At 38.7% G+C, this 25,469-nt stretch overlaps 1 protein-coding gene across 1 annotated transcript in view; it reads right to left on the bottom strand.

Annotated features, from left to right (window-relative positions):
- The window catches only part of MAP3K15 (mitogen-activated protein kinase kinase kinase 15), an 89,504-nt gene that overhangs the window by 23,786 nt on the left and 40,249 nt on the right, over positions 1–25,469 (bottom strand). The window contains exons 8-18 of the mRNA XM_036270182.1: positions 22,817–22,929; positions 22,426–22,585; positions 18,388–18,538; positions 16,793–16,900; positions 10,888–10,937; positions 8,609–8,704; positions 6,948–7,035; positions 5,263–5,396; positions 2,486–2,613; positions 310–440; positions 73–178 (exon numbers count right to left, since the gene is read on the bottom strand). Coding sequence (XP_036126075.1) covers positions 73–178; positions 310–440; positions 2,486–2,613; positions 5,263–5,396; positions 6,948–7,035; positions 8,609–8,704; positions 10,888–10,937; positions 16,793–16,900; positions 18,388–18,538; positions 22,426–22,585; positions 22,817–22,929 — 1,265 coding nt within the window. The remainder of the gene's footprint in view (positions 1–72; positions 179–309; positions 441–2,485; positions 2,614–5,262; positions 5,397–6,947; positions 7,036–8,608; positions 8,705–10,887; positions 10,938–16,792; positions 16,901–18,387; positions 18,539–22,425; positions 22,586–22,816; positions 22,930–25,469) is intronic.

Raw genomic sequence — 25,469 nt, 5'->3', positions numbered from 1 at the left:
AATTTGAAGTTGGAAAAAATACACCATCCACTTCAGTTATCAATTGCCCACATGCCAAGCTGTTCTGCTTACCAGCAAAAGTCTCTGCACATACATTCACTCCTACAAGACGTTTAGAAGTTCCAAAATCAGAAATTTTCACCACTCCACTATAGGTATTCACCAGAACGTTATCACCCTTTAGAAAAGGAAGAACATCAAATGCTTAAAGATGGATTTCAAAAAATGAACACAAAACATATTTGGATCTTAAGAAACAGTGATCTGAGATGCAGTAACGAGACCTCTTTGACTCAGACAAGGAAGTACCTTTATGTCTCTGTGCACAATTTGGTTTTCGTGGAGATACTTAAGGCCTTGCAGGATCTGTTTGGTGTAAAACTTGATGGTGGACTCCTTTATCACCCCCCACTTTGATTGCAAAAGAGCAGAAAGGCTTCCTGGAAATGAACATAGCAGAAAACTCATCAGGGTGACGAAGATTAAATCCTAACATTCAGGGAAATAAAGTCAGGTGATGTTTCTATTCTATTATAAGCACTCACACCAAAATCTTTGTAGCTGGGCTAAATGCAATACCTTACCTCCCCTTCTGTTACCTGTTCCCAATGTAAGAGCAGCCAGAGAAGGGACTAGAAGTGAATCAGCACATCAGTCTGACCAGAGGAGGTGGAGGGTGAACCTGTGACCCTTGTGACCCTGGAAATTCAGGGGAGCCACCTTTCAGTTTAGCTCTGTTCAGCTGTACAAAGTCAGAAAAAGAGTGCAACAAGGTTCTCTGACCTTGGGAGGGCTGGCCCAATACTGTAGATCCTGGACAAGTGTCTCAGCCATTCAGCTTGGGTCAAAGCCACATCTTGTACCTTGCCCTGAGTTCAGAGGTGGACAGGATCAGAGGGAGGGGCTTTTTAGGGTGACAGGGACCAGGATCAGAGGAGGTTGGATCTCTCTGTCCTTACTATGAGAAGCTCCCAAAGCCAGGTCATAGAGACGGGCCATCTTAGCAACCCCACTGCAATCATATGATTAAATATTGAATCTTTGGGTCCAAAGTAAACCTCCCTTCACTTCATTCTGATTATCTGTTTCAGAAGTCATTGTACAGGCCCTCGGGCATCAGCCAGTCTCAGCTTCCCCCCTTACCCAGAGTTGTGGGGAACCTTGCTGTGCTTCACTTTCCCCATCTGCAAAAGGGGATATACACATCTATTGTCATCCTTAAACCTCATGACTGGAATATCAATTAATGTGAACAGCAACTGACATATTTTCTGTTACACTGTGAGCAACCTGAGGAAAGAAGAAACTTTATTTCTCTTTAATGTAACCCTCAAAATCAAGCCCACTGTCTAGCTCTGATATATATAGTTAGGCTCCTAATATAATAGTAGGTTCCTTATAATTTTTGGTTGAATAAGTGAATACAGATTTCTAACTGAAGTTTTTACATTTGTATTGAGACCATAATTATAATTATAATTTCATTATTATTTAAATAAAGAGTTCTCGCTCTCTGCCATGCACCATTTTAAGAGCTTTACATACATTTTTCTCTTTTAATCCATCCAAAACCCCAGTAAGATAGGGTCAATTTTACTCCAATAATTATTACTACACTAATTATTATAGTAATTGTTATTACTCCAATTTTACATTTCATTTAGTGAATCAGAAAACTGAGGGCACAGAGAAGTAAAGAATTTGCCTAAGGTCACACAACTTGCAGATTGGAAGGACTAATTAAAACTACATGATCTGGTTCCTGACCCAAGGAACTCCTACTCTTGCACCATACTGCTGCATTTGGGGATTTTGTAGATAAAGCACTAGTGTTCAGTTTCACTATCAACATATTATTTTACAATGTCATTTTTTTTTAAATCCTTACCCGAGGACACTTTTCCATCTATCTTCAGATAGACGGGGAGGGAGGGAGGGAGGAACAGAGAGAGAAAGAGAGAGACAAACATCGATGTGGGAGAGACATCGATGGGTTGCCTCCCGCACGACGCCAACCAGGGCCGGGGACGGAACCGCAACCAAACTACGTACTCTTGGCTGGAATCGAACCCGTGACTCTTTGGTCTGTGGGTTGACGCTCTAACTGCTGAGCCAAACTGGCCAGGGCTGCAATGTCATTTTAATAAACCTCTGTCCTGCCTTATCCAAACTACTTTTAAACTTTTGGACTGTGAAGGCCTCAAGACTGAAGACCATGCTTTACTCATCTCTGTCTCCATCACTCAGCCCAGTGGTTGGCACTCAGTAGACCCTTAGTGGAAATTTGATGATTTAATTAATAAACCAGAAATAGACTGTTATGTAACATTGGAAAGTTTACATCCAACTCCTCTGAGAAACAAATGATTTTTCACATCTGAGAGGTCTGTCATTTTTTTAAATGGCAGGATGAATAATGATGTGTATGTTATATTTCCATCAGTTATTTTCAGAGTGTGAGACCTAAAGACCAGAGACTACTCACCCCCAGGCACCTGCTCCATGAAGATCTTAATGTGGCCATTCTCAGAAACAGAGCCCAAGTACTGAACAACATTGCGGTGCTTGAGGTTCTTGTGCAGAGCTATCTCCTCATGCAGAGGCTGGGAGTGCCTAGTAGGACAAACAAAGCCGGTATCACCTGCCAAATCCACATTATAGCTGGCCATGTTGCTGGCCATCCCTTCTTTCTGGAAATTTTCTCTCTTTAGGACCCCATGAGCCTACTAGCTTCCCATCTGTAAATCAGAAGTACGTAGTAATACTAGCCATACAGAGCTGCTGGAAGTCAAAGTGGGTCCAAGTTTTCAGGTACCCAGTGGAGTGCCTGCTGTGTGGTAGGTACTCAATAAATGGCTGCTGTTGTCATTATCACTAGTGTTAGGGCCTGAACTCTCCAACCATCCTTGGCCTCTCTCACCATCCCCCATGAAGAGTGGTGTTCTAGAAGGTTCTGTCCTCCAGACTTCCTAGTCTCATTCTGTAGACTCACTCTAGACTACAGCAGAAACTACCTAATAAACCTTCCTGTCCCCAGCCTCTGGTCTCTTTAGTCAATTCTATCACAGCCACCATATTCCCTCTTCTTAAAACATATACCTCATCATTTAACTTCCCTTCACAAAGTCTACATAAAGACCATATTGTTTAACGTGGCACACAAGGGCCTTCAAACTCAGGTCAGACTTTTAAATTTTTTGCTTCATCTCAAGAGCTCCTACTGTCCCACGTCCTACATTCAAGTCACAACAGACAATTTGTTGTTCTCTGAATACACTGTGCTTAACAGTTTCTGTTCTTCCCTCAGCATTCTTGCTCTGGCTTCTTTTTCTACCAAGCAAACTCCTAGTCATCTCTCAAATACCTCCTAAAAGATTATTTATTTTATCAAATTTGCCACAACTCACCCAGAAAAAGTAATTCATTCCTCTCCTATATTATACAAACACTCTATGTACCCTCTATTATAACACTTGTCACTCTGGCTCCCAGGCAAGGTTACTTCATTCCCTACCAAACAGGGAGCACCCTTGGATAAGGACAGTATCTTAGTAACCTTTCAGGCTCCAGTATCATCCCAGAATCTGTCACAGAGAAGATGCCCAATATTATAACTTCAGCCTGCAAATTTAAGAAATGGGATAAAACAGTCTCTAAGGTTCCTTCTAGCTCTGAATCCCAGGAAAAACTATCAGCAATGAATAGCTGAAACAACTATAGCAATCAGTTGAAGGAGGTGGTACTTGTCAGCAACCCCCCCCAAAAAAAAATAACCCCCCCAACTGCAACATCTTAGCCAGGGTGAGAACAAGAGACAAAATACTGAACGACGAATTCAACAGACTGGAACCTAGTCTTGTTTCTTCAGAACCTTAAAGAAGTCATTAATTCCTCCTCAAACTTGGAAGAAGTTAAATAAGTTCTTCTTAGGTCTTGCCTTATAATTCAAATATCATAACATGCAATACCATTAAAATGAATAGATGAAAGTGAATGGATGAAAAAAACCAATGAATGATGAAGGGTCTTATAGCTGCTAGAAATCACTTGTTAGCCATCTCCAATAATTCACTGACCACCTGGATGGAGAGGTGTTTGCACATGGCCATCAGTGTCCAGCACTGAAGGCAACACTGCAGATATAGTCTGACCACACCTATGGAGCATGTTGCTATTATTTCTTATGCTGTGGCCATTACTGTGCATGCAACTTCTCTAAAAAAACACTTCACAGTTAGCACTGCAATGTACTTGTTTAGAATTAGGTGGGAAATAAACTTAAAAAGAAATAAATATTTAATTAGATTCTAAAAATGTTGAAATGAGTTAATATTACTGTGATTTTAAAAAAACAAAATCTATGGGTGGGGTTGAGGGCAGGGTATAAAAGAAATCTGTGTTGCAAAAAGCTAATATTTTTTTTACCATTCAGTTTTCTGTAATAATACATCTGAATAAATGATAGCCATTTAAAATGGTTACAATGTGAATTAAACCACCGAGTTACATTTTTACATATTTGAAAACAACTACGTAAAAACATAAAACTGTAGACCAAGTTGATGGGTGGAAATAAAACTAGTTTTCTTTTTTTTTCCTTTATTGATTTTAGAGAGAGAGGAAGGGAGAGGAAGAGAGAGATAGAAACATCAATGAGAGAGAACATTGATTGGCTATGTCCTGCATGCCCCCCACTAGGGATTTGGCCCACAACCTGGGCAGGTACCCTGACCAAGAATCGAACTGGCAACCTCTTAGTGCATGACGCTCAACGACTGTGCCACACCAGCCAGGCAAAACTAGTTTTCTTTTAAAAGTATGATTGTGCCCAGCCAGTGCGGCTCAGTGGATTGGGTGTCATCCCGTGAACTGAGAGGTCCCGGTTCAATTCCCATTCAGGGCACATGCCCTGTTATGGGCTTGATCCTCAGTAGGGGGCATGCAGGAGGCAGCTGATGGATGTTTCTCTCTCACATCGATTTCTAGTTCTCCCTTCCTCTCTCTCTAACAAATTAATAAAAATATATTTAAAAAAATAAAGTATGACTGCAATCCATGTGCTTCTAAGTGAAATGATTCCATTTTCTCAATCTATTCATAATATACAGAGAACAAAGGCAAATCAGCCTTATTACAGAGAATTGCAAAAATTTTGATGACATAATGTTCTCATCCTTAAATCCTCTGCACCATTGGTGGTGGGCACAGGATTTGATTGTGGAGGTGGTGACTGAAGAAATGTGGAAGGTCCACCCGACTTGCCTGGTATCTCTCTCTGGGATTTCTTTGATGGCAATCAGTATTTGATTATTCAGATCTCTCCCGGCATACACGATCCCGTACGCACCTCTCCCCAGCACAATTCGATTACCACTCGGATCACGGTCATACTCATACTAAAGGAAAAGCAAGACAAAAAAGCACACGACTTGTGGAGAAGTCCCAAAAAGCCCAAGCATTGTCCTGTAATTTTTAAAAAAACTTATGAATAATGTTATTTGAGTACCAGGCAAGTCATGTTTCTTAGGTTATGTTCTTTTCATTAAATACTTTAAAGGGGTAGAATTCTCAGTTATCCATATATTCATAACATGATTTTATGAAATGGAATCCAAGAAATTTAAAAATATGGCTCATTTGAAACTTAGCTGGTTCACCTTTTGGAGATTTCTCCTCATTTTAATGCTGTACTTTAAAAATGTTTCTTAGCATGTTAACTACCCAATAGGTGTTTTCCTCCATGACCCTTCATCAACTTGTTAGAAAACAAACCTTTTTCTATAGCCCAGAAAAGAATTGGAAGGTCAATAAAATTGAAACTGTCTTAATACAAAGTACATATGCTGGGCTTCCCCACCTCAGATGTATAAATCTAGTATTACACACACTATAAAAATTGACCAATAATTAGGATTGCTATTTTGTTCCCCCAAATTTATCATCAAAAGTTGGTGCACAGTTGCATTCAAGTTGGTTCTTCTCAAAGATGAAAACAAATGGAACTCTAGGCTGAGCAATATGTAATGTAAAGCAGAGGCAGCAACGGATTCTCTCTGTCATTTCCTATGCTCTACTGTGCCAACTTACAGAAGTGCACAGAACAGCGTGTGTGCATGTCTCTTCCCATATACTTCTAGGGGTGCTCATGACAATTATGACTACTAATCAATCCCCATCACCGTCTGATTAAACCAGACATCATCAGCCTGCACCATAAAAAGATTTTGTCTCATACTTTCTCTGCCCCACACCTGTTACCTTTAAAGTACATCACTCAGTTCATTTCTACAATAAACATTGATTCTAAGCTAAGAATTCAAATGCCTGACTCAATTATTAAAATGACCCCCTTGACATTTTTCTGAAAGAAGCCCTAAGGAATTTATTTCAGTGTAACTTGAAAGCATAATAAAATTTCATTAAATTGTAATCATTGGGAGAACCTAAATTAATGGCAAATCTAAATAATCGGCACAAGATTTAAATATATGTGTAATGGTGGACTACAACTGTGCTGTTCAAAAGAGCTTATGGTGATCCTTCTTTCTCAAAAATGATTTAAAAATTGTTCTATTTAATATATTATATGCAAGTAGATATAACTAAAGTCACTGTAGGCATAAATGAAAAAGTCTGCTTCTAGTTGGTCAACTATTTCTCATGTAATCTCTCAAACATGATTAACTGGTTTAGAAAAAAAAGTTTCCAGAGGTTGTGCATAACAGAAAATTTGATTCTAGTCCATGCCAGAGTTTTCTTAAACATCCTGGCTGAGAGGACCCCTAGGTAAGTTTTTCTGTAGAGATGTATTAAATTTAACCTCTGAAAGTCATGGATAGAGATGGTTAGTTTTTTCATAAATGAGTATTTTTAAATATACATATAAAACGTTTTCACACAAAATGGGGCATTTTCTTTAAGCATGTTCTAGGTCTTCTGTGACTCACCTCTAAGGTGTCCCCATCGAACTCTCCCTCCAGCTCCACTGTATTGCCCACTGCATTTGTTATCATCTCTTTGACCAAAGAGTAAAACCTAGAACAACAAATGTTACGACGATGCTGCTAATTACCATCACTTTTGTTCTCTACCTTTACTTATTACATTGAATTGCAATTAAATATAAACCAAGCTTTTACCAGTTCATGGAACAATCAATCCACTCCTTGATTTGACCTGATACTTTAATGGTTATCTAGTCTAGTTCAAATACCCACATGATACTTGAATCCCCTCTATACAGTATCCCTACCAACTGGCTAGCCAATTGATGCTTGAACATCCCTAGTGACAGAGAAGTCATTACCTCACAAGGCAACTCATTCTTTGGAAAACTCAATGAGAAAATTTTCACTTATATTGAACTAAGACTTCTTTTATGTGGATCTCCACAGATTCCTTAGAATTAATCCCCTTTATATACAACAGTCCATTAGAAAAAGTACATAATTTTATTATGTCCCTATAAGTCTTTCCTCCTTGTTCCCTCAATGTTTTCCCCAGGACTTATTTGTGAGTCACTCTACTAACAGATAATTCTTCAAAGGTGTTCCTGTATTACTCTTCAAGTCTGGCCCTGTGACAGGTGTCCCAGGGATGATTTAATAAGTAAGGACAGTGGGATCATCACCTCTTAAGTTGTAGACACTCTATCGGTTGGAAATAAAGTCTTGTATAGGGGAGGTGTGAGGAGGAAATGCACAAAGTAGCTTCATCATTCTGTTGACATAGATTACACTTAATTATCAACTATTAACCATAAATCTTTCTCACAACTGCTTCTGAGTCATAACAGCCACTTTCTAGATTTGGGTAGTTGTTTATTTGCAAATAAGTGATTTGACTCATTAGAAATTTTTCTTCAGTATTCTCTGGTAAGATGGTGGGGAAGGCTATTGTAAAAATTAAGATCATTTCTCAAAGTCTGGCAATTTCTCAAAAGGTTAAACAGTTACAGTAAGACCAAAAAGAGAAATGAAAACATGTCCACATAGAAACCTGCATGCAAATGTTCATAGCAGCATTATTAGCCAAAAAGTGGAAACAACCCAAATGCCTTTAACTGATGAAGAGATCAATTAAATGTGGTCTATCCATACAACTGATCATTATTTAGCCAAAAATGGAATGAAGTACTGGTACATGCTACAACACAGATTAACTTGAAAATTTTATAGTAAGTGGAAGAAGTCAGTCACAAAAACCGACTTATTATATTTTCTTTATATGAAATGTCAAGAATAGGAAAATCCAAAAAGACAAAAAGTAGATTAATGGTTGCATAGGGCTGGGGTTGGAGGGAAAATGGGGATTGACTGTAAATAGATACTGAGTTTATTTTGGGAGTGATAAAAATATTCTAAAATTAGATCGTGGTGATAACTGCAAAACTTTAAAAATACTGAAAAAAGATTAAATTGTATACTTTAAATGTTTGAATTGTGTGGTATGTAAATCATGAATCTCAATAAAGCTATAAAACTAATTTTCTATAAGTTAAAATTTTCAGGAAAGGCAGTAGAGCAAATAAATATTTTTCACAACAAAGGCCCTTTTAAAATGACTCGCCATAACTAGATTGCAAATACTTGAATGAGCTATAACTCACCTACTACAGTGCTCTTTGGTGGAAAAGTAGATTTGAAAATCATCAGAATTATCATGGACGTAAAGAAAACAACACCGTTCATCAAACTTAGATATGCTGTAAAAATTCAAAACATAAGAATGCTTCTTATATATGCTATTAATTTTTTTTTAATTTTGAGAAAAGTCTAGTAACAAATTTTCTTCCATTTTATAAATTTTAAGATTCATTCTTTTAATGAATATCCTCAAAATTTGACTTCTATTTCTCTATGAAATTTAAATAGTAAGGACCATTTATCTTGCTTATATTTGAGTTTGTATTCATCAACTGACTTTATTAAATATCAAGAACTTACTATATATTCAGTGCTAAGCAAAGCAAATGGGCAGCAGAAAAAGGGATAAAAAAATGGTTTCTGTCCTCAAGAATTTATAATTTCACAAAAAGGACAGGAAAGTATTTGTGAAACAATTTATCATAATAAAGGAATTTCTAGACTTAAAAAATATCAGTACACAGTAATTGTAGCCATACAGGGAAGAAGAAATAAACATGGCATCTTAGCTCAAGAAAGGCTTTTAAATGTTATCTGTTCCATCCTCACTCAGGGTCTGGATCTGACTCTACAGCTTCTTGAACAGATAATATTAAGCTTGTCTGAACATATCCAGTGACAAAAAAACCCCACACACTCCATCTGCTGATAGATTTCACTGACAGAAATTTCTTTCTTTCTTTTTTTTTTTTTTTATCCTCACCCGAGGACATTTTTCCATTTTTTGTTCAGGTAGAGTGGGAGGGAGAGAGAGGAACAGAGAGAGAGAGAGAGAAACATCGATGTGAAAGGAACACATCGAGTGGCTGCCACCCGCACAACTGACCAGGGCCGGGGACAAACTGCAACCGAGGTACGTGCCCCTAGCGGGAACCGAACCCAGGTCTCTCAGGACCGCAGGCCGACGCTCTAACCGCTGAACCAAACCGGCCAGGGCTACTCACAGAAATTTCTTTACCCACACTGGGCCAAAACCACACAATGGCCCTCATTTTGCCCTTTCTAAATCATCTCTTCCTGAGGTCCATAGATCCTTTGATCATTTTTCATATGTTATGGATTACATGACAAATATTAGATTGAAATGGCAATAGTACAGGGTGATTCAAAAAGAATTAAAACTAGGTTATATACAAGTAAGTTTTGAAAACCAAGCTGTAAAGAAACTACCACAGTTAGTTGGATAGCACTGCGAATGTTCAACACATGCTTTTTATATCACATTGGCCCCAGGGCCTGTTTCACCCCAGGCCCTTTGCATATCCCTGCTGATGGTTGAAATGACAGCAAGAGGTATTTCTTCGAGAGGGTACAAACAGAAGGTTCTTGACTACATGTTCTCATACAACTTAGTTACTGAGTAAAACATTTTTTTAAATGTTCAATGCTTTTTGAATTATATTTTCTGAGCAGTGTTATTCAAATGCCCTACTCTGTTCTTAAGTTATTTCTCTCCCTTTAAAGTGATGTAAACACTATTCTAATTTAAACAATGATATGTCTAGGACAGGATCATACTGTGTCTGGAGGTAACAGATGATTCATTCAGTGGACTCAGAATCAGAGAAAGGACATAGAGCTATAGTCCAAGCCTTTAATTTGATGGAAACTAGAAGAAACAGAGACCCAGAAAGGCTGAGTGACTTTACCAAGGTCAAAGAGCAAAAGAGGGAATAGAACTCATATCTACTTCAGACCTGCTCCCACCCTTGGATGTGCTGGCAGGGTGACACTCAAGAGTGTAGCCACACAGTTCAGACCCAAATGGTCACCTCTCCTAACTCAAATAGCAAGCACCACACCTCTCCTCAGAACACACCACCCTACTCCCTCACTAATAACAATGCCCAGATCTCAGCCAAGTGTCATTACCAAGTAACTCCCAGCTTTAGTTCTGGGGATGGGTGTAGTCCCTGAGTAGTTGTACATTATTGGATCCAAGAAGAAACACTTTCTCTTTCTACAGATATAACTTCATTAAAAAAAAAAAGTTTGAGATGAGAGAGTTTGGTCTGTTGCATACAAAATAAGCTACTCTGTTATAACAAGCCAAGAAGTCCTTATTAATTAGCAACACATTATGAATAAGCTCCGGTAGGGCAACAAAAGAGAAAATAGTAGTCCATTTTTGATTCCCTTAAAAATTAGAATATTGCATATTATAAATAAGTGGAAACATTAAAGTAATAAAACATTATCATTATCTGTGTTAAAAATAATTACTTTTCCCTTATATTCTTACCTTACTCCCCTAATGGTAGTGACTGTAAAATTCCATTCATGGATTTGTTTCTGCAGGTATGAAAGACAAAAGTCAGTAGCTTAATTTTTTCCATGCAAAGAATAATTTTTTATTTCATTCTATGGTCAATCACTTCTGCTATTTTACTTTCAATAGAGGTTTAGGAGTTAGAGCAACATCTTTTGCATAATTTGGAACACCAGAAACATTTTCTAGTATATTATAAAAATTCATCTGTTTTTTCTAATTTAGTTTAAAAGCAAATTATGTAAATCTGAAATAGAAACAATAAGCACATAAGTCCACACAGTGCTATAAGGAAAAATAAATCAGGGAAGGGCATTAAAGTGGGGCAGGAGGTCATGATGTTAAACCAGATGTTCACGGAAGGCCTGATGATTTTGAACAGAAAAAGTGGGGGTGAAGGAGTGAGCCATGCAGACATCTGGGAGAACAGTACCAGGCAGCAGAAACAGCACGTGCAAAGGTCCTGAGGTAGCAGTGTGCTTGGCACATTTGGAGGCCTGCAAGGAGGGGTCTGAGTGGAATGAATGAGGGGGGGAGTGGTAGAGGAGGTTGAAGAGTTCATGAGGGAGATCATGCAGGGCCTTGGACTTCAGCTTCTACCCTGTGTGAGATGGGAAGCTACCTAGGGCTGTAAAAAATGAAAACATGAAAGCCATGACAGCAGATCCAACCATGCAGAGAAATTGAATGTATTTCAGAGGAGAGATGTGTTCAAAGTCATAGAAAGAGAGTAGTGGTGGAGAGCAGGAGTCTGCCTTTGGATCCAGGTACAGAAATATGAACCAGGGCAGATTCAAGAGAGCCCTGTCTGACCCACATACCACACCAAGAGGCTGCACATATGTATAAAACTCAGCCACACAAGTTTTCAAAGTATTCCCAGATGGTAGGGAACTTCTCATTTGGGGAGAAAGATTTACTAGTTAAGAAAGTAAACACTATGGACCTCCCCTCTTTCTCTTTATGTCATAATCAATAGGCATTTGAGAGGGGGGGGGGTACCTGCTTTGTAGGACCTCCGGATATAAAAACATGCAAGTCACGCATGGGCTGGCAATGTAGTTGGGGAGACATTTAGAAAACTGATAAATAAGCAATAGGCTGTACTTTGTACATGATACAGGCAATGTGGTAGCCTACAGATATTCAGTGGAAGGGTGGTCAGATATGCCTTTGCAAAAGTTAGGACCTGGGTAATTAGAAAAAGGAATTCTAGGGAGGAAAAAGAATGAAAACAAAAATGCCAACATGAGCCCTGCTGTGCCAGCTCAGGGACGGTAAGGGGCCAGTAGGAGGACGGAATAGCAACCATTATTGTGACTTCTACTTCCACAGAGACTTTTGCCTGTTCTAGAATATTACATAAATGAAATTGTGAAGACTGTGCTCTCTCGTATCTGCAAGTAGAACTTGTCAGGAACTCTGGTAGGGAAGGCAGGACTGGATGCACTGTTTCTGATTTGGTGTCCTGGTGGGTCAACTGGCACTGAGTACTCGATCAGGAAACCTGCGACTGTTTTCCTCCTGTTCGAGCCTTCTGTTAGGCAGTGTCCTAACCTTTTCTGAGAGGGGATATTTAATCATATCTAAATCACGATAAGGAAATAGAGTCAAGATTGTTGTTTTTCATGTCAGTGTCAGAAGCCCCCAATAAAAGTGCACAGAAAGCAGAGCCAGGGTAGGCTATGGAGAAATGGTCTGGGAAGCCAGAGGGAGGGAACCCCTCCAGGATCCCATGGGCACCAGTTGGCTTCTGCCCTCCTGCCCCCAGAATGCAGACTTTTGGGGCGGAATCTTGGGTGTCTGTGATAATTTTGTGTTAAGAGCATACATTGCTTGTGTAAGTTTTTCCTGTTTCTGACATAAGCATAAAAGGTACTCAAAAAAAGGTCTTCCCAAAACCAGTAGCCCTACCTATGTGGACAGTGTTGGTGGCCATTATGTGCCTGTTGGTGCCTTTGAGGCCCATGAGGAGGTGAGGTAGAAGTACTGCATTTGCTCCTGCCCTGTGAGAAACTTCCTTGCATTGATGTGTGCAGCTTGTGCCAGCCTTGGAAGACCAATTTTGCACATTTCTTCCTAACCCCACGCTCGGTGACCTGATGTAGCTTGCTTGAAACTGGCCATTGTGGGAGAATTTATACCACAGAAATAAGCAAACATGACAAATCAGCCCTCTGCTCCTATGCCCTTGGAGAGTTGGTTGTTAAACATTGAACAGCTGCCCGGGCCGGTTTGGCTCAGCGGTTCGAGTGTCGCCCTCAGATCAAAGGGTTGCCAGTTCAATTCCTGGTTAAGGACATGTACCTGGGTTGCAGGTTTGATCCCCAGCCCAGTCAGAGTTGTGATGGAGGCAATCAATTAATGTGTCTCTCTTACATCAATGTTTCTCTCTCTCTCCCCCCCCCTCCTCCCCTTCCACTCCACTCTATCTAAAAAATCAATGGAAAAATATCCTTGAGTGAGAATAAAACAAAAAACATTGACCAGCGTAAGTCCCTGTACCCTTGGCTAATAAACCACAACTTAATCTAAACTTACAGAGATGCTGTGTGTAGGTGAATGTGTGTGTATGTGTGTGTGTGTGTGTGTGAGTGAGTGATCTCTCCCACCATCCATGGCCCACTGGGGGTGAAGAATGCAACACTAGAGAAATGTCATCTTACTCTAGGCAAATATGTTTGCTTTCATAATCTGCAGATTTTCAAAATTGTACATGAAGGCAAAAGCAAAGGCCTCCTCTCAGAGAAGAAAGGCAATTTATATTTCTCTCAGACATTTGCTCCAACAACTATAAGCACTTGTGTGAAACATGTCATCAGTCAAGAAAAACTAACAGTTGCTGCTTATATAGTTCTTTTCCATTTTTTGTTATGGGCTATGTATAAAGTAAAACATTTACAACTAGTGAACTAGTATATGTACCAATGGAAATTTCTATTAAGGGCCAGCTACTTTATAGGATTCAAATGAAGTGGGCAAAGTCTGTAGAATTCCATGAGACCAAAACCATTTTGCTGCAAAAGCATGAAGAGCTGCTTTAATTAAATTAGTTTTCCCCCCAAAACTACTTGTCATAATATGAGGTGTTTTATACCTATATCAATGGAATAGTGAGATTACAGGTCAGAATTTTGAAAATTCTCTTGTATCACAGTGGCATCAATGACACAAAGAAAACAAACAAAATTGGTCTCTAGTACATGAATTCTAACATCGAGAACAGGGTGCTTCATGGAGATAGTGCCTGGAAAGGGGCACAAAGGAAGCACAAGCAGGGCTTTGGGGAATGAGGTCTCTTCCTTGACCTACACTGAGTACCCAAGTGTGTTCATTTGGTCAAAATCCATAATTTATAATTGATGCACTTTTCTGTGTATATATAATACTTCAAGAAGAGGTTAAAAACCCTAAAGAGGCAAATTTAATGGAGGACAAATGCATTCTTCAAATGAGATATATCTATCTATATACCATGCATGTATTTTATTATAGCTTTAATTTTTCTCTTTTGCACTTAAGTATTTAATGCACATAGGGCAGGAAAATAAAAACCCCAAGCACATTATGGCAGCTCATCTTCACTGATGGCTGCTGACTCTGTTATCAATGAGAATAAAGTTGCTTCACTTTTAAATATTAGACAAGATTCCTGGCTTAGGCATATATATATATACATGTATTTAACTTTTTACAAATTGATTTTTAGAGAGGAAGGGAGAGGGAGAGATAGAAACATCAATGAGAGAGAATATGGACTGGCTGCCTCCTGCATGCCCCCCACTGGGAATTTGGCCCACAACTTGGGCATGTGCCCTGACCGGGAATTGAATTGGCAACCTCTTGGTGCGTGGGATGACACTCAACCACTGAGCCACACTGGCGGGCCTGGTTTAGGCTTATATTATGGACTCAATGTTTGTGTCCCAGCAACTTTACTTGTTGGAGCCCTAACCCCCAATGTGATGGCATTTAGAGGTGGGGCCCTTGGAAAGTAATTAGGTTATGAGGGTAGAGCCCTCGTGATAGGATTAGTGCCCTTATACAGGAGAGAGCTCCCTGCCTCTCTCTCTCTCTCAGTCATGTGAGGACAGAGCAAGACCACCATCTGCAAAACAGGAAGTGGACTCTCACTAGAGCCCAGCCATACTGGGACTTGGTCTCAGACTTCCTAGCCTCTAGAATAAATGTGTTAAGCCTATGGTATTCTGTTACAGCATCTGAAGCAGACTAAGACAACTTGAGATATCATTCATGACTATTTCTTTTTTTATACCTTTACTGAGGTATAATGGTTATACAAAGAACTGCACTATAAATAACTTGATGAGTTTGGACATATGCAAACTCATCACCACAAGCAAAGTAACAGACATATCCATCACCCCCCAAAGTATCCTTGTGTCCCTTGGTTTTTGTTTTTATTTGTGTGTGTGTGGTAAGAACATATAACATGGGATTTACCCTTTTAAATTCTAAAGTGCAAAATACCATACTGTTAACTACAGGCACTAAGTTGTACAGCAGATGGTTGTAATGGATGTATCTAGCTTAAGTCAAACTTTACACCCATTGATAATGGGAAGTTGTATCATTACTATTTCTAATAAGGACTTTCTAATATGATTTTGAGCTTCTGCTTATTGTGCAATGTTGCATTTTATTTTTTTTTATGACATTGCTTATTTTCACCTGATTAAGGTAATTTGCCCACACTCTTATTTCCAGAAAAGAAATTCTTCTTTACCGAATTATTATGGCAGAACTCTCCTCATACCTCATGAAAAGATATACATAGCAAATAGATCTATCTAATGTACTTGTCAAATGTGCTGCATCTTTTTATTACTACAAAACATTTTGTTAAAGCAAAAATCTGGTGAGGTACTTTAGACACAGAGAGATGAAAATATAGCTGTTATCACAAAACATCAGGCCTGGCCCACCATTTCTGTAATTTCTTTAATGGGCAATTAAACTCAGATGTTTCATCTCCTATATAGTTGGAGTGAGTAAAATGGAAAGATACAAATTTGACAGCAGCTATTAACTTTTAAATGTGTTTAGTCCTGAATCCAACAGGACCATTTCTGGAAATCCCTTCTCCAAAAACAGCTACATGAGCACAGTAGGGTGTAACCACTAGGATGTGCACCAGCATAGCTACTATTGGCTAGAGAGCAAAAGAGACCTAAATGTACATCAGTGGGAAAGTGGTAAAATAAATTATGGTTAATCCATACTCAAAAACGTACCAGATGATACAGGAATATCGATAATATTACACTTAAAAAATCAGATGGATCTGTGTGTGCTACATAAAACTAACCTTGTGTATGAAAGCACATTTCAAAACAATGAATATATACTGTATGATCTCATTTTAATGACAATGCTTCTCTCTCTCCATATAGTATATAATACTTATATAACATATGTATGTATACACACATTATACACATGTAAGTGAGTTTAGAAAAAAGGTATAGCTAGTTAGCCACCAAATCATCAGGAATGGGAATGGGCACTAGATTTAGGAGATTTGTAGGGACTTTCCCTTTATTCCTTATCTATTTCCTCATGGCTTAACTTTATTCAACAAGCCTGTATTTACACACACACACACACACACACACACACACACTTTCATACACACATACATATAAATATACACAACATATATAATATAAATACATATAATGGAAAAACCTGCCTTTCTTTCATCTGTGGTTATACGCTTTCATCTACTCCCATAACTGAGAAGTCAGGCACAGCTGCCTGCTCTTTCAAGTACAACATAGACTACTCTACTTGAGAATTAAACCTTTGATTAAATCATACAGAATTAAGAAAAAGCTATTGGTGATCTTTTTCTTACCTTTTCTGTGGGTGAGACATGCCACAGAGAAACTGTGTTCTCCTCAGCTTCATTGTTTACAGAGACATATGAAGGCTGATAGACTCTGGTTGGTTCTATCACCAGAACCTAAAAGAAGAACAGATTTCTGTAAAGCACAGGAATATACAAAATAGGTCACCCTACCCATTGAGGAAGTGGGAAGCTGTGCACTCCACAAACACTCATGAAGGACCTGTACAGTGTGCCAACACTGCTCTAGGACCTGTGGACACAGCGGCCACAACAGAAGTCCTTGCCCTCAGGAGGTCTTTGCTCTGATAAGGCAGATGAAGGAACAAACAGACAAGGATATGGAATATGGTACCATATAGAACTCTGAAGGAACAATGCATAATAAAGGTGAGTTGGAGAGGGAGAACTTTTTTAGACAGGGTAGTCAAGAAAGGCCTGCTCGGGGAGATAACAGAAAAAAGAGAGATGCTATAGTTTTTGAGAGAAATGTAGAAGTACACTGAATGACCACAGGTAGGTACCAAGTCTAAAGAATAAGTGGATGAAAAGTAAGGTGACATCAGTCATGTTTTATTTTGTTAGGGTAGAGAGAGGGAGGAAGGGAGAAAAGAAAGTACATGAAAGAGATAAAGAATGAATTTCCAAAGCAAATAAAGCAGTAAGTTTAAGATTGCTAAGCCTGGGTAGAGATTACCTGAGTGTCTGTTCCATTATTTTTTTCCTGCCTTTCAGTAGGTTTGAAATATTTCATAATTAAAAGAAGATTTTAAAACTTGTGCAGGAACAAAATTATTATCATAATCATTTCAAATAACTTAATCTTTTATTAGCTGTTTAATGAGATTCTTGAATGCTACATGTTCACAAAAATCTCATGGTATAAATATAAAACACAATTACCTGAAGTTGAGTTTCCAGAATGTTTAGATATCTTACTTATGCCTCCTTATAAGAAAGTTATAAAACTGCAACAAAAACTCAATAAAAAGATAAAAGCAATTTTGCTTTTCAGTACAGTTTTAAAAAGTAATTTGTGGCACTAGAGGCAAATCAAAGCTCAATAAGAAGCAGTTTTGAATTCTAAAATTTCACTACTAGCACTGCACTGTTCTAGAGCAGGGTTTCTCCATCTCAGCACTACTGACATTTTGGGTTGGATAATTCTGTGTGTGGGGAGGTATAACTATCCTGTGTACTGTGGAATGTTAAGTGGCCTCCACCCCATGAGCTGCCAGTTGCAACAACTTCCCCACAATTGTGACAACCAAAAATGTCTCCAGACATTGCCAAATGTCCTCTGGGAGACAAAAATCACTCCCAGTTGAGAACCACTATTTTAGAGAATACAGTATTTATTTTTTAAAAATCCACGTATACGTGGACCCATACAGTTCAAACCCATGTTGTTCAAGGGTCAACTGTACAGCCAACTTTTAAGTTGACCTATTACTGGTTAATTCCACATAAGATCGATGAATAGCTTAACATTTTAAATTATTCTAAGAATTTTTTTCCCTTTCAGAATAGTCAATAATTAGATAGCACCAACCCCCAGTTTATTTTTTCTTTTATCTTAAAGAAACAAATTTAACATATCTTACTGGAAATCTGAGTCCATTAATAACTTCTTTTGTTGCCTCGAAAATTATATCTAACCAGAAGTTAAGCCGTTCTCGCCTGGAAAAATGTTCAATAATAGGTTTCTTGAAGCGCAGAATTAAAAATAAATTCTGAACTAATGATCGTAGGTACCTGGAAAAATCACAAGCACCAATAAATTAGATTCCCAAAGAAAATGAGTTCAATTCTAGTCCCTTTAAAAGAAGTTTCCTGAAAGCTTTTACTTAAATTTATATTGTGTAGTGAGTGCTTCTTAATCATTTGGCAGCCATATACTTAATTAAAAGAAACCCAAACAGTGGGCAAAATAAGTTTGTTAAACAAATCATATAACATGACTTTTTTTTTTTTTTTACCAACATTGGTCTAAACCTCAATTTTGGTACACAGTGTTCAAAGCAGAGACTGGCAAGTATTTGCTAACTATCTTAAATAACAGGAACAAAGTAATTTGAAGTTCGAAGCACTTGCAAAATGACAAAATTTCAAACTCATTGTCTTTTTCTAATTCAACTTTTTGAGGTAATTGTAGATTTACATATAGTTGTAAGAAACAATATTGAGCGATCCCATGTGCCCTTGCCTTGGTCTGGTTTACCCCACCCCAATGGTACCATCTCACTAAATTCTAGAACAATATCACAATCAGGATATTGACCTGGATACAACCAAGACAGAGAATACATTTCCATTGCCACAAGGATCCCTCTTATTTCCCTTCTATAGCCACACCTACTTCTCTTTCATCCCTCAACTCCTCCTGAACCCCTGGCAATCACTAATGTGAAACTTAATTGCTTCGTCTTCTAAAACAGTTAGACCTGCTCAGCCAGTGTGGCTCAGAGGTTGAGCGTCCACCCATGCACTAAGAAGTCATCCGTTCTCTTCCTGGTCAGGGCACATGTGCAGGTTGTGGGCCAGATCCCCAGTGGGGGGCATGCAGGAGGTGACCAATCAATATTCCCTCTCATCAATGTTTCTGTCTCTCCCTCTCCCTTCCTCTCTCTCAAAAATCAATATAGAAAACATATTAAAAAACAATCAAACAGTCCTGGCCAGTTTGGCTCAGCGGTTAGAGCATCGACCCACGGACCAAAGAGTCACGGATTCGATTCTGGCCAAGGGCACGTACCTTGGTTGCAGTTTGTCCCAGCCTTGGTCGGGGTCGTGCAGGAGGCAACCGATCGATGTGTCTCTCTCACACGATGTTTCTTCTCCCCCCTCTTCTACTCTATCTGAAGATAAATGGAAAAAATATCCTCAGGTGAGGATTAAAAAAAAAAAAAAAAAGAAAAACAAACAAAACAATTAGATCTGAGTAGGTAGCTTTTGATGTTATGAGATCTTGAATCTGACCACACCTTTACTGTCCTCAAGCAAGTGGAACTTTTTGAAACATAACTACTAGGCAGTGGTGGTCACATTTTCTGTGGCACTGAACAGGGATGGTTCAGGTGAAAGTATCAGAGTATTATTTTTCCCTTTGAGGATAAAGTCTAGAGCTACCCTGGGAAGACAGATCAGTTAGACTCTGAATGATTTGCTTGGGTGCTGTGCAGTACAGGATTAACTCAGCTGGCCTTGGTTGTCCAAACTCTACACATTCCAAAGAAAGATCTGGCCCTAGACTGGTTTCTGGAAAATCACCTCTAAGCCCTTGGGATAGCGTGCTTGATAAGAGTGTCTTTGTTTACCTGGAGCTGTGGGCCATGCCAGACAGTTTATAATAACAATATCATTCATGGTGGGGGCCTTGGGCAATACTGTATCAGTGTGATCGCCAGAGATATTGGGTACTCCATACCTACAAGACCGACCCACAATAAAAACCCTGGACCTACTAAGACTTTGTGAGCTTCCCTGGTTGGCAATACTTTGGGCACGCTGTCATGCACTGTTGTTGAGAAAATTAAACGCTATCCATACGACTCCACTAAAGAAAGGACAACTGGAAGCTTATGCCTGGTCTCCTTGGACTCTGCCTTGTGTGCCTTTTGCCTTTGCTGATTTTAATGTGTATACTTCTACTATAATACCTTGAGTATAACAGCTTTTCTGAGTTGTGTGAGTCTTCTAGAAAATCATGAACCTGAGAATGGTCTTGGACCCACAACAATAGGTATCAACACTGTAAGTCAGCCCAAGTGCTGATGGAAAGAGAATGTATTCAAGCTTCAGGCCTGCTCTCCATGGAGTCAGCTAAAATCAGGATTCTGGAAAAGCAGCCACTCCAGAGGGCTAGAGGCTCAGTATGCCTCTGCATTCTCCCACCCTCAGAGAACTTTCCAGAGGCTAATATGGTTTGAGGACCAAATTTAATTCCTTCAAACTGAAAAGAAATGGGGTCAAATTAGATATGACTAAAGAGTTTTCTACACCTAGGAGTCCAGACTGACCCACTGGCTGAGAAATAAGAGTGGGAAGTTCAATATAGATTGTTAAAAGTAAAAATTTTAAATTATGCAAATAATCCAAATGCATTTTCAACAAATCAGATAAGGAAAAAACAAATTAAAAATGTATAAGGCTAGCCCTGGCCGGGTTACTCAGTTGGTTGAAGCGTTATCCCGTACAACAAAAGGCTGCGGGTTTGATTTCCAGTCAGGGCACATACCTAGGTTGTGGGTTCAATCTCCATTCAAGGTGTGTACAGGAGGCAACTGACCAATGTTTCTCTCTCATATTGATGTTTCTTTCTCTTTCTCTCCCTTCCTCTCTTCCTAAAATCAATAAACATATCCTCGGGTGAGGATAAAATAAATTTTAAAAAAAAACAACTTCTAAGGCTATCACCCTGAGATAACCACTGTCAATATTTTAGAGAAAATCCATAATTCATAATTTATTCATTATAACAAATATTTACTAAGCATCTACAATGGGATGGTAGCAATCAATCGGAAAACCACAATTCTAAGGGAGCTTAATGACTATTGGGAAAGTCAAGTATTGCCCAACCTACCGAGACCTTTTTCTGACTCAAATATCAAACACATATTTTTAATTAAGATGAGTCCATACAGAACAATAGTTCTCCAAGTGTGATCCTCAGACCATCAGCATCAGCTTATAATTTGTAAAATGCAAATTCTCAGGCCTCACCCTAGACCTTTTGAACCAGAAATTCTAAAGGTGGACACAGTAATCCGTGTTTTGATCAAGAAAGGTGATTCTGATACATGCCAAAGTTTGAGAACCACTGATGTAGAAAAGCATTCGCTGCAACTGGCTTTTTTTTTTTTTTTTTATCCTCACCCAAGGACATTTTTTCGTTTTTTGTTCAGATAGAGTGGGAGGGAAAGAGAGAGAGAGAAACATCAATGCGAAAGAGACATATTGAGTAGTTGCCACCCGCACGACCCAATCAGGGCCGAGGACAAACTCCAACCCTTAGCGGGAACCAAACCCGGGTCTCTCTGGACCGCAGGCCAACGCTCTAACTGCTGAGCCAAATCGGCCAGGGCTGCAGCTGGCTTTTCTTATTCTATGATAAACCATAAACACATTTCTCTGTTTTCAAGTATCGTTTCTCGTACATTTTAATAGCTGCATAACCTAGGCCCATAGCTATGCCACATTTTCTCAATCATACATCTATTATTGGTCTTTTAGCTTCAGTTTTCATTTGCGATGTCATTTCCTTCTGTGTTTTTCAGCTTTGTGATCTGCTTTCTCACAAATGCACAATAAGTACTAGTACCAAAGAAAGTTTGCTCTTGAGGACCTGGATGACCTGAAGAAATTAACAGGACTGAGAGTTTCATCTTGGAGATAACAGCATGTAGAGATATAGTCTGTGTGTGCATGTATGTGTCTGTCTTTCCCTCTCTTCACATAAAACCAAGTGATTCTTCAGAGTTTTTCTTTCTGTCCTAACTTTACTACAGTGAAGAAGTCAGAAGGAGAAACGTAGTAATTGCTATTGTTTTTTACATTTACACCTTTTCTCCCTGGCAGAAACATTTCAGGACATGATCTGATATTGAGAAGGGTACTGATAATGCACAGACATGACTCACCAGACTGGAGGCTTCAGTTTGAACAACTTCTCTGCTGCCTGGATGGCCTTCACGACATTATTAGCCAACATGCTGATGCTGAAGAAATGACCCACATCCCAGTAATTGTTCATTTTCTCCAAGCACCCTTTACTTCCCAACAAACTGTTCAGCTGGACACCTTAAGAATATGAATTTTAGATAAAGTTATAAAAATATTTCTAGTTTCTATCATATTATGCAAGCTTTTAGACAGAAGAAAAATAGGCATTTTATTTTGGCTATTGTCTCAAGTGTGCCATCAGAAAGTAATTCTTCCTTCTGAAATATAATAATAGTTTTGTGAAAATGACTTTTAATGCTGAACTTGTGTTACCAAAGCATCAACATCTACAATAATAAGTAGCGTTACCTATATTCCTTAGTTCCAAGGATGTTTCAAATTGTTGTCCAGAAACTATCAGCAAAATTGCAAGGTTAATTCCAGAATAAAGAGATGGCTGGAGCTTGAACCCTTTGCGATACCTACAATCACAGAACCATCCAGTTCTTATTATATCATCCTATTATGGTAGAAAAAATGTGTAAATAATGGTATAAACAAACCTTCTTATGAAAATTTATACTATTCTAATTTATTGTTTTCCAGCTTTTCTTCCCAATCTTTTGTTTGTTTGTTTGTTTCTGGAATATCCTTTCTTTTATTTAATTTTAAAAAGATTTTATTTTTTCCATCACCCTTTATCTCCTTCATGCCTCTTCCACCTCCACCCATCCCCCTCCACCCCCACAATCACCACACCATTGTCCATATCCATGAGTTCCCTCTCTTTTTTTCTTGCTGAATCACTCTATCTCCCTAAACCCCCCACCCCCAGAGCTGTCTGCCTGCTCTCTATCTATGAGTCTGTCTCTACCTTCCAATCTTTATAAACAGCTACATGCAGCACTCAAATATCTTCTTTAAAATGTCATAGTAGCAACAGAGTACTTAAACTAGGGAATTTAAAATTTTTTTCATCGTTTTTATTTATTTATTTATTTATTGCTTTATTGATTTTAGAGAGAGGAAGTGAGAGGGAGAGAGAGACAGAAACATTGGTGAGAGAGAACATCGATTGGCCGCCCCCTGCATGCCCCCAACTGGGGATCGGGCCCACAACCTGGGCATGTGTCCTGACTGGGAATCGAACCGGCGACCTCTTGGTGCATGGGTCGACACTCAACCACTGTGCCACACCGGCCGAACTCATCAGGTTTTTAAAATTAAAAAAAAAAAAGATCATTGTATAAAATAAGGAAACTATGTTAAAGTGTACAAAAGAAATTTAAAACCTATTATAATCCTACCCCCAAAAGGAGACCACAATTTGATATCCAAATCTCATTTTTGGAGTTAGACTCCATTTGTACGTTGAACATTTTTTATTACATAGAACTTGCATCAATTATAGGCTATTTCTCTGTAGACCATTTGTTTGTTTGCTTATATCACAAAATGAAATAACTTTTTCACGTATGAAGCAGTATTGCCAGAATCCTGGAGCTCAAAGAACTATAAGAGCAGTGGCATAAAGTGACAGAAGGGGCAGGAATGTATTACATTAGGATAAAAATATAAAACTGCATCATGGCAAAAAAATTAAGATACCTAGGAATAAACTTAACCAAAGAAGTAAAGGACCTATTTGCAGAAAACTACAGGACATTGAAAAAAGAAATAGAGAAAGATATAAAAAAGTGGAAGCACATACCTTATTCATGGATTGGAAGAATTAACATCATTAAAATGTCCATATTACCCAATGCAATCTATAGATTCAATGCAATCCCCATCAAAATACCAACGACATACTTCACAGAACTAGAACAAATACTTCAAAAGTTCATATGGAACCAAAAAAGACCTCGAATAGCCACAGCAATCTTGAAAAAGAAGGACAAAGTAGGTGGGATCACAATACCAGATATCAGGTTATACTACAAAGCGACTGTAATCAAAACAGCCTGGTACTGGCACAAGAACAGGCATATAGAACACTGGAACAGAATAGAGAACCCAGAAATGGACCCAAGACACTATGCTCAATTAATATTTGAAAAAGGAGGCAAGAGCATACAACAGAGTAAAGACAGCCTCTTTAATAAATGGTGTTGGGAAAATTGGACAGCTACAATTTTTATACCAAAATGTTAACAATGCCATTTTACATTCTCTCATTTATTCTTTATTTTATACATAAAAAGCTTCTTTCTCTTCCATGAGTGACTAATGAGTACCATGATCAGAAAAAAATAATCTGATCCATAAAGTATGCCAAGGACTTCTAAAATAGAAGTTGTTTTATCATTTATGTGACAAGAGAATTAAACACTGACAAAAATTAATTGTAGAAGTGAGAATTTATTTAAGGTCTCCCTGAGCCACAAGTTCCACATCTGTACCTGAGGGCCTGAGCTAGACGATCCTCAAGGTCTCACCTGAGCCAACATGTCCTGACCAGAAGACTAAGGCTCATTTGCTCCTGTATCCACTGCCACTACTTTCTGAAGTGGATAGAGAAAGGCTCCTATGACTTTCTTGAAGGAGCCACGGGTAGTAATTTTCTAACCTGGGGATTGAATTCTTGCCCACCATGGTGGAAGCACAGCTTTCTATTTTGGCTCTATAAAATGTTAATTTCCCTCCCTTACCCTTCCCTTCTGCACCCTGAGTGATTCCTCTCTGCCATACAATACGTTAGGTACTATTGAGGATGAACTAAAAATAACACAAGGTCCCTGCTCTCTAAGAACCTATACTATGGTAAAGATGGTAAGATCCGCACACAATTAGTGAAAATATAAGCATGAGTGTCATAAATATCCTAAAACCACACAAATGCAAGTCTAGAGGGATTCACAGAAGACATATGGGGTCATCCTTAAAGACTTCAGATATGGTATGAAGATGGGTAGAATTATAATAGCATACATCTGGAAAGGGAACCCTCAGCATAGAAAATGGTGGGAGCAGAGATGGGAGTTTGAGGAGCTCCTAAGGAACTTTAGTTTAATAGGATATA

The sequence above is a fragment of the Molossus molossus genome, unplaced genomic scaffold, assembly GCF_014108415.1.
Source record: "Molossus molossus isolate mMolMol1 unplaced genomic scaffold, mMolMol1.p scaffold_m16_p_2, whole genome shotgun sequence".
Taxonomy (NCBI): domain Eukaryota; kingdom Metazoa; phylum Chordata; class Mammalia; order Chiroptera; family Molossidae; genus Molossus; species Molossus molossus.
This window is presented reverse-complemented; position numbering and strand designations above follow the sequence as displayed.